General features: G+C 48.1%; 1 protein-coding gene across 1 annotated transcript; it reads left to right on the top strand.

The window, feature by feature from the left end:
• The first annotated feature begins 690 nt into the window (after positions 1–690).
• On the top strand, positions 691–9,717 carry LOC129649375 (polyunsaturated fatty acid (12S)/(13S)-lipoxygenase, epidermal-type-like). The gene is made up of 15 exons (XM_055576726.1): positions 691–796; positions 921–1,086; positions 1,467–1,668; positions 1,871–1,952; positions 2,037–2,159; positions 2,673–2,776; positions 2,919–3,079; positions 3,905–4,048; positions 4,144–4,353; positions 7,277–7,363; positions 7,810–7,979; positions 8,101–8,223; positions 8,815–8,914; positions 9,021–9,188; positions 9,281–9,717. Exons 2-15 carry the CDS (start codon positions 952–954, stop codon positions 9,458–9,460), a joined length of 1,989 nt encoding a protein of 662 aa, XP_055432701.1. The 5' UTR covers positions 691–796; positions 921–951; the 3' UTR covers positions 9,461–9,717.
• Positions 9,718–10,284: the final 567 nt, after the last annotated feature.

Here is a 10,284-nt window from a genome sequence, read left to right as displayed (position 1 = left end):
TAACTATTGCAGCAGAGGAGATGGAAGCAGGGTTTAAGCAAAAAGTGGATTCAAAACCTCTTTGTTCACAATGGAACAGGACGTCCAGGGAAGAGGCAAGTGGACTGGAGAGATGAAGTACCTTAAACGGGTGGGTAGAAATGAACATCCAAAGAAGGAATCTGGAAGGGATTTGTACCTGGGACAGCAGTGGTCCCTAAAGAGGCTTCGGAGAGCAAAGATTGGGAGGTGTGGGGTGCGGGGTGGAAAACTGGATGCAAAGGGAGTGTGTTGACCGGGTACATTACTGGTGCTCCATCTATGGTGCTGGCCCCAAGGAGCTCATTTCAGGGGAAGTCCAATGGAAGCTTCAGGACTGGACTTGAAGGGGAATTCCAAACTCTCCTCTTGGCTGAGGAGTCTGGACAACAAACTCCTCCTCTGTTTCACCTGTCTGGCATTATCTCATCCTCATCCTCGAAAAAATGCCAAGATGGTTAACTCACTCTTCACTGAAAACACCCCCACACTTCAAATGACCCCACCTCCCTTATCTCTCTTGCCTGTTACTGTCTTATTTATTCACCAAAATTGGGTGGGCATGACAGGCAAACAGTGATGATACTGTTCAGCTGTCATCATCCGCAGGCAGGTGTGTGTGTTCAACTCCTAGCTGGGAGTGCAACTAGCATCACGAAGTGCTTGCCAAATGCATAAGGGTGGGTGAGTTTTGCTCTCTTTTGCTCACCTGCCTGAGCTTGTGAGAAACCCTGCAGACACAGAGCAACTGACAGGACAGGGACCTGCGCATCTGAGGGTGAGACGAACCAGTGGGTGTTAGGTGGGGACCCTGAAACCAGACACAACAGAGACAGTGGTCTGGGTGTGGTTTCCACGGGGGCTGGGCCTCAGATTCCCATAAATAGCTTATTTTCCTTCAGGTCCCCCACCCCAGGTCCAAGTCCGGGCAAGATGGGCAAATACAGGATTCGCGTCGCCACCGGAGACTCGCTCTTGGCTGGCTCCAGCAACCTAGTGCAGCTGTGGCTGGTGGGCGAGCACGGGGAGAAGGACCTGGGGAAGATACTGCGGCCGATACGGATCAGGGTTAGTGGAGAAGGTGGTGACTGCGGCGGTCGCGGAGGGGCGCACATGCGGGGCGCTGGGGCCTCGGCACCGAGGGACCCCTGGGTATCTGGGGAAGGAGGTCGGGCACGGGTGGGGTGCCAGGTAGCAAAAGGGAAGGCGAGAGGTCTGGGAGAGAAGCGCTGCACTTCCTTGCCCGGGTGGAGGGGCAGAGAAAAGGAGACGCCTGCCGGCCTGAGTTCCCCTCGGAGTGGCTTGTTCTTCCTCGCCTCCAACGCGGATTCAGGTCTCTTCCGGGGAGCGGTCGGAGGGGAAAGAGAAGCCCGGCTTCTCGGAGGGTTCTCTGACCCGCCCTCTCCGAGAACACTGCACCCCATGTCTGAGCGCGTCCTGTGTTGCAGGAGGTGCAGCTCGAGGTCGAAGTCTCCCTATACCTGGGGCGCCTCCTGCTGGTGAAGCTGCGCAAGCACAAAAGCCTGGTGGGTTTCGACTGGTTCTGCAAGTGGATCGCGGTCCAGGGTCCCGGCACCCAAGGCGAGGCCTTTTTCCCCTGCTACCGCTGGGTGCAGGGCAACGAGATCATCTGCTTGCCCGAGGGCACCGGTGAGAACAGTGGGAAAACAGGGGGCGGCACCTGGTGGGCTGGACGTTCTAATGTAAGAAGGAAAGGAGAGAGAGAGATGGAGGGAAGGGCAGAAGGGAAAGGATGGGGCTGAGCAGCTCAGCTGAGCAGCCCAGCTCGGAAGGGGTCCCAGAACGAAGCTATGTTAATGGAGACCCTGTTCTATTGCGACCCCTTCCCCAGCCCGGACCGTGAAGGATGATCCGCAGAACCAGTTTAAGAAACATTGGGAGCAAGAGCTTGAGGAAAGAAGGAAGGTGTACCGGTGAGCCCCAAGAAGCCTTTGATCCCTAACAGATCCTAAGAAATCCACCACCCTACTTACACCAATTCCATCTTCTTCCTCCAGATGGGGTTTCTGGAAAGAGGGATTAATCCTGCCTATAGCAGGGAATACGCAATGGGATCTTCCCAGAAACGAGAGATTTCTTGAAGATAAGGATTTAGACTTCAGTCTCTCTCTGGCAAAAGTGTGAGTGCCAGGTTGTTGCTGTTCAGTTGCTAAGTCATGTCCAACTCTTTGCGACCCCATGGACTGTATGTAGCACATGAGGCGTCCCTGTCCTTGATTAACTTCCCGAGTTTGCTCAAACTTTTGGCCGTTGAGTTGATGATGCCATCCAACCATCTCATCCTCTGTCACCCTCTTCCTCTCCTGCCCCCAATCCTTCCCAGCATCAGGGTCTTTTCCAATGAGTCAGTTCTTCACATCATGTGGCTAAAGTACTGGAGCTTCAGCTTCAGCATCAGTCCTTCCAATGAATATTCAGGGATGATTTCCCTTAAGACTGACTGGTTTGATCTCCTTGATGTCCAAGGAACCCTTGAGTCTTCCCCAGTACCAGAATTCGAGAGCATCAGTTCTTCGGCACTCAGCCTTCTTTATGGTCCAACTCTCGAATGCCAGGTTAAGGCTGACATCTTCATCCCAGGATGCAAGGTGGGATTCTTTCCTGAACTTCTTGCACTTGCCTTCTCTGCACAGGTTGAAGGACTTGGCCTTAAAGGGGTCATTAGATCTCACAAATTCTGTAAGAAGACTGGAAGACTTCAATAAAGTATTCCCGCAAGGAAAAACTCCTCTGGCTGGTCAGTTACCTTAACCTCCCCAGACCTACCCACATATTTCTAACTCAGGGATCTGAAAGGAGAGGGGAGAGGGTCGGAGAGTAATAGGGCAGTGACATCAGGAGCTCGGAGCTTACAGCGTCCTCCCACCTGATGTCCCTAGAGCGGGTCCGCAATTGCTGGAAGGATGATGCCCTATTTGGGTACCAGTTCCTCAACGGGGCAAACCCCATGCTCCTGAGACGTTCCACGAGTCTCCCATCACGGTTGGTGCTGCCTCTGGAAATGGAAGACTTGAAGTCACAGCTGGAGAAAGAACTCCAGGTGCTGTGCTTCATCTGTTCACCCATCACCCCAGCCATCATTCCGGTCTCCTTCTCTTTGCCTCATTCTTCTCTTCCCCCTTCCCTCATTTCCTCCATCAGCACCTGTTTAATCTACACCCTCCTCCATCTATACTTCAGGGTTTCTCAACTTTGGCACTTATATTTTTGGGTCAGATAACTCTGTTGTGGGAGGCTGTCCTGTGCATTGTAGAATGCTTAGTGGCATCTCTGGCTACAACCCACTAGCTGCCAGCAGCATCCCCCAGTTGTCTTCAGGCATTGCCAAATATCTTCTAGGGGGTAACATCTTGGGTTGAGAACCACTGATCTACACCAACTCCTTCTGTTATCTCCTTCTGCTATTATTCCTCTTCCATCTCCATTTTCATCTCTTCTTTCTTCATTAGCTATTTCTCAGCCTTAGCAAAGAGCCCAAGCTTTTGGAGGGAAATAGCAAGAGAGACTAAACAAAGCCCTGGGAGACAGTTGGGGCTATGTTTTTTGGGGGGAGGGGAATTCAGATCAAAGAAATGTGCCACATTTGGCTAAAGCATGAAGGAGGGTGATAAGGGAAGAGTTTTGTTGTGGGGGAAGAGGGTACAAGGAAAACCACAAAATTCACATCAGAGAGCTCCAACTCTGATGAAAGATACTGGTCATGGAAACTCTGCATTTGGGGTTTTGGTTATGGGAGAAGTGATTGGCATTTAAGTAAAAGACTTGATGGATAGGGAAAGGAATCAGCCTGACCAATGAGAGAAGGGCAGGGCAGGTCAAGAACTAACCTCAACCCCTTTATCTATCCCTGTTCCCCACCCCCTAGACTGGATCTCTGTTTGAAGCTGACTTCTCCCTGCTGGATGGGGTCAAGCCTAATGTCATCATTTTTAAGCAACAGTATGTAGCAGCCCCTCTAGTCATGCTGAAGCTCCAGCCCGATGGAAGACTCTTACCTATGGTCATCCAGGTGAGAGGACCCAGGTGTCCTGCCCCCAGTCATTGATCTTCCCTAGGGACTTGGACACCCAGGTCCTTGGCCCCCAACTCTCTCTCCTGCTCTAGCTCCAGCCACCTCGGAATGGATGCCCCACACCTGTGTTGTTCCTGCCTTCGGATCCCCCCATGGCCTGGCTCCTTGCCAAGACCTGGGTCCGGAGCTCTGATTTCCAGCTCCACCAGCTACAATCACACCTGCTGAGGGGCCACCTGATAGCCGAGGTTATTTCTGTGGCCACCATGAGGAGCCTGCCCAGCCTGCATCCTATCTACAAGGTATTTCGTGCATGCATGCTAAGTCGCTTCAGTCCTGTCCAACTCTGTGAGACCCTATGGACTGTAGCCCGCCAGGCTCCTCTGTCCAGGGGATTCTCCAGGCAAGAATACTGGAGTGGGTTGCATTTCCACCTCCAGGGGATCTTCCCGACCCAGGGATAGAACCAGCATCTCTTATGCCTCCTGCACTGGCAGGCAGGTTCTTTACCACTAGCGCCACCTTTCAGCATTTCTTAATTCTGCATCTGACTGCCCTTCAGATTTCACACTCCTAGACTCTGGAGATGTTTACACATGACCTTGTGGCATGTTAGGTTAGTAGCAATCTCAGTTTACACAGACACACATATACACAGTGTTATGGACATGGCTAAGATTAAAGAAAGAGTGAGAATGGGTTTTACAAAGAAATTGAAATTTGGGCTGAGGATGTTGTCGGTTGGATAGTAAGGGGCAGGACATTCCAGTAAGAGAGATCTGTGGAGGTACATGGATGCTGACTGATATCAGGTGTGACTGGAGAGTAGGGTGTGAGTGATCGAAGTGCTGGGTACGAGGAAAGGGAGGTGGGAGAAGATGAGGGGGAAAGCCCTGTTACTTGGTGGGGAGAAGAATCAATAGCTCTGCTTGAAATGTCAGGAAAGGGAGTTCCCTGGTGGCCTAGTGGTTAGGATTAGAGCTTATACTGCCAAGGCCTGAGTTCATTCCTTGGTTGGGGAACTGAAATCCCACAAGTCATGTGGTGTGGCAAAAAAAAAAAGAAGAAAAGAAAAGAAAAAGAAAAAGTCAGGAAGGCAGGTAGATATATGAGCCTGGAGTTCTTGGAACGGGTCAGGATTAAAGATATAGATTTCTTTCCTTTTTTTTTTTTTTTTTTTTTTTAGGTAAGAAGTGGATTTATTTTGAGAGAAACACACTCCACAGTGTGTGGGCCATCTTAGAAGGCGAGTGTGGCTGAAGGTATAGATTTTAAAGTTATCAGAAAACAGACATATCTAAAGTCATTATGAAGACAAGATTAAGCTGTCTAGGGTTTGTAGCTACAGCAGAGAATTTGGCCCAGATATAATTCTAGGGTGTCACAACCCTTATAAATTGAAAGGAAGGAATGAAGTAAGAAAAGGAGCAAGAGGAGAGCTATCTACTGAGGAAGGAGGGAAACAAAAAGTGTGATACCAGGGCAACCAAAAGGAAAAAATGTATCAAGAGAGAGGTGTGATTGTATCACATGCTGTTGAGAAGCAAACATAGTTACAGAGAAGTGACATTTGGATTTGTTGATATGGAAGTCATTGGTTAATCCACTGGTTAATCCTATCTCAGGGGAGTGGAGGTGGCAGAAGCCTGATCAGTGTGGGCTGAGCAGAAAAATATCATGTGAGGAAGTAGAGACAATACTGCTTCTGCTGCTGCTAAGTCGCTTCAGTCGTGTCCGACTCTGTGCAATCCCATAGATGACTCCTTTAAGACTTGCTATGAGAAACAGATTTACAGACTGACAGAACGAACTTATGGTTACCGGGGTGGGGGAGGGGGTAAGGAATAGTTAGGGAGTTTGGGATTGACATGTACACACTGCTATATTAAAGGTGTCCATTGGCAGATGAATCGATAAGGAAGTTGTGGTACATATACACAATGGAATATTACTCAGCTATAAAAAAAAAAAGAACACATTTGAGTCAGTTCTAATGAGGTGGATGAAACCGGAGCCTATTATACAGAGTGAAGGAAGTCAGAAAGAGAAACACCAATACAGTATATTATTAATGCATATATATGGAATTTAGAAAGACGGTAATGACGACCCTATATGCGAGACAGCAAAAGAGACACAGATGTAAAGAACAGGCTTTTGGACTATGTGGGAAAAGGAGAGGGCAGGATGATTTGAGAAAATAGCATTGAGATATGTATATTACCATATGTAAAACAGATGACCAGTGCAAGTTCGATGCATGAAGCAGGGCACTCAAAGCTGGTGCTGTGGGACAACTCAGAGGGATGGGGTGAGGAGGGAGGTGGGAAGGGGGTTCAGGATGGGGGGACACATGTACCCTGTGGCTGATTCATGTTAATGTATGGCAAAAACCACCACAATACTGTAAAGTAATTAGCCTCCAATTAAAATAAATAAATTTAAAACAAAACAAACAACAAAAAAAAGATGGACAATCAACAAGAACCTACTTTATATATAGCACAGGGAACTCTGTTCATTATTATGTAACAACGTAAATGGGAAAAGAATTTGAAAAAGAATAGATACATGTATATGTACAACTGAATCACTTTGCTGTACACCTGAAACTAATACTTTATTAATCATCTATACTCCAATATAAAATTAAAAGTTTTTTTAAAAAAGAAGACTTGCTATGAAAGGGGAAGCAAGCAATGAGGATGCTGCTAGAGAGTGGTTTAAGTTTAAGCCAAGGGTTTTTTTTCTTTAGAGTATCAAATACTAAGCGAGAGAGAGGACAGAGAGAGAATGAGCAGGAGTGACATCCCTAGGGAAGGCAAAGAGGAGGTGAAGAGTTTGCATTGGAAGGCAGTAGAGATACTTTACTGATAGGAGTAAGACTCAGGTATAAGATAGAATTTCACATGTAGGAAACTTTCTAGTTTTTTGTGATGTGAGACAAAGGACTCCTAAAATTTTTATATATTACATGAAACTGTGCAAATAAGTGAACTCCTAAAACCTTTGATCTTGGGTGACCCCAAGAAGACAGTTCCTCATCTTCCTTCTCCCAAATCTTAACCTGACCCAATACAATCCAACAGGCACTCTCTTCTTTTCATGAAGACCCATCCTCTCCCCTGTTTATTTCCTCTCTCAGGTCTTCTAATCTCCTTTCAACTCATGGGTCCTGGGACCCCTCTTATTTGACTGTGTTCCAATTCTTTCTTCCATAATCAGCTCCTGATTCCACACTTTCGCTACACCATGGAGATCAACGTGCTGGCCCGGAGTCATCTTGTCTCTAAATGGGGAATTTTTGATCTGGTATGGACAGGGATGGGTAAAGAGGGAGGAGGGTACAAGGATGAAGGAATTCACTTTCCCATTCCTCCCTGAAGCTCTGTGTCCTCTACCAAAGGCCTTCCCCGATCTGCCTCACACCTGAGTAGCTTTCTTCATAAAGGGACCTGAGTAGGGCCACTGGGCTTGAATCTCCTGACTGCCATCCCCCTCAGCTGACATGTGCTGTGTGCTTAGTCACACTCTTTGCAACCCCATGCACTGCAGCCCTCCAGGCTCCTCTATCCATAGAATTCTCTAGGCAAGAATACTGAAGAGGGTTGCCATGCTCTTCTCCAGGGGATCTTCCCAACCCAGAGATTGAACCCAGGTCTCCCACATTGCAGGCAGATTCTATAGCCTCTGAGCCACCAGGGAAGCCCTCAGCTGACATGGCAAACACTAATTTATCTGCTGTGGGTTGCCCTCAGGTGGTGAGCACTGGGAGTGGCGGCCATGTAGACATTCTCCAGAGAGCCACAGCTGGTCTGACCTATCGCTCCTTCTGCCCTCCTGATGACCTGGCAGACCGTGGGCTCCTGGATGTGAAGTCTTCTCTCTATGGCCAAGATGCGCTCAGGCTCTGGGGAGTCATCAGCCGGTGAGAACACCACCAACAGGGAAGACCCAGTGGGCCCTCTGGTGAGAACAAGGGGGACTGCAGATCCAGAAGGCCCTAGGCTGGCCATCTGAGACCCAGTGTCTTCTTCCCCGGGGAGCAGGTATGTAGAGAAGATGGTCAGTCTTTTCTACAAGAGTGATGGAGCTGTGAAGGATGATCCAGAACTGCAGGCCTGGTGTAGAGAGATCACTGAGACTGGACTGCAGGGGGCCCAGGACTGGGGGTAAGGCCCAGATCCTCCCCACTGATCCTCTGTCAACTCACACCCACCTGTCAACAGTCCATACCTTTTCACAAAACTGTAAGTCACCCTAGGGGAGTTTGGGGGGAAATGAATACATGTATATGTACCGCTGAATCCCTTTGCTGTTCACCTGAAACTCACAAGTTTGTTAACTGGCTATACCTCAGTGCAAAAAAAAAAAAAAAGTTTAAAGCCAAAAAAAAATTTAAGACACCCTACCTCAAGACTCAGAGCTTCCTCCAGAAATTCTAATTCTAACCATTCCTAACTCCCCAGCCCCTTTCCTTTCTCACCCTCTCATACAGCATTCCCCATCCTTATGCAACTTGCTAAGAGCTTCCTCTAGAACCAAATATATTTCCCTTAGTTACTTTCCCTCACCTTTTCCTGCCCTCTCTCCCTAATGCCGACGTTCACCCAAGCCCATAAACATGTGAATACACACTATGTGTGTACTAGAGGCACAACCACACACAGGAATTCTTTTCTGTATCCCCAGATATCTTTCACTGCCTGAGATCAACTGTCTTCTGTCCTGGTCTCAAAGCCTCAAATTCTTACCTCATACAGGTTCCCCATCTCCTTAGAGTCCCGAGCTCAGCTCTGCCACTTCATCACCATGTGCATCTTCACGTGCACTGGTCAGCATGCTTCCACCCACCAGGGCCAGGTAACCTGTTGTGATCCTCGCCCCCTGGGGCTCCTGGGAGGTAGAAGATAGGGGACCAAATGCCTGGGTCATCAGCCTGGTTTCTGAGAGGCTCTCCTACCTGCAGCTGGACTGGTACTCCTGGATCCCGAATGGTCCATGCACCATGCAGAAGCCTCCGCCCATCTCCAAGGATGTGACAGAGAAGGATATAGTAGACTCACTGCCCAGTCTGCACCAGGCCCGAACACAGAAGACCTTCATAAAATTCCTTGGCCGACGCCAGCCTGTCATGGTTAGAGATGGATGCCTACACCCTAGGGGAGAAGGAGCAGTGTTCTTGGCTGAGGGGTCCATGGGCTGAGCCTTTTTGTTCTCCCCTGTCAGGTGGCCTTGGGGCAGCACAAAGAAAACTATTTCTCTGACCCTGGACCTCAAGCTGTGCTGAAGCAATTCCAGGAGGAGTTGGCTGCCCTGGACAAGGAGATTGAGGTCCGAAATGCAGGCCTGGACCTGCCCTATGAGTATCTTCGACCCAGCATGGTAGAGAACAGTGTGACCATCTGATGCCTTGCTCACATCATTCCCAAATTCCGCCCTCCCTAAGTACCCTTTGAGTACCCCACCCTCCTTGGCCACAGCCTCTGGTGAACAGACTGACCCCTAAGCTGTGTGGTCAGTGCTCAGGGATGCTGCATCACTCAACTCTAGGTAATACATAATGAATGGTTCTCACTGAATTTTGGAACCCATCCCTACCCACAGCTGCCCTACCTTAATGTCCACCTAGCCCTACACTTCTTTGTCCTTTGTCCCCATCTCCTCTTTTTCAAAGAATCTAGTTTGTATATAAATGAAATGAAAAGATATATAAAATAAATGAAAAGATCTAATTAAATAATAAAGTTTGTTATGCATGGTGAAGGAAGGAGGTAGGAAAAAAGATCTTAGTTTGTTTCCTGTTCTCTCATTCAGATTCCAAGGAAGAAAAATAAAGATGTTTTCCTGGAACAAACATTTCTTCCTGTAGTTAATACATCCCTCAAAGATTTTCTTAAACCTTTTAAACCTAAATTAGGGAAGTTCTGACTGACTGCCCAAAGCATTTAATACCAGCAAAGCTGTATAGGACACTGTATAAATCAGGGTTGAGAGCAGCGTGGAAGAAAGGAGAAGGCAAGGAGGGCCTATTGGTAGAACTGAGAAATCACCAGGGAAAATATACATGTGAAATGTCAAGGGGTTACCCTGAATGACTAGGTCTGTACCTTTGACAAGGGCCAGTGAAATAAATAGGGGCATGTAGGATTTAGAATAGAATCCATTTGAATTCTCCTTCTAGTTGTAGGAAAACACATTTTAAGAAAACAGTCCTTAAAAACAGGAGTTGC

The sequence above is a fragment of the Bubalus kerabau genome, chromosome 4 (genome assembly GCF_029407905.1).
Source record: "Bubalus kerabau isolate K-KA32 ecotype Philippines breed swamp buffalo chromosome 4, PCC_UOA_SB_1v2, whole genome shotgun sequence".
Lineage (NCBI taxonomy): Eukaryota > Metazoa > Chordata > Mammalia > Artiodactyla > Bovidae > Bubalus > Bubalus kerabau.
The sequence above is the reverse complement of the archived record's forward strand: the minus strand, read 5'-3'. Positions and strand labels throughout refer to the sequence as shown.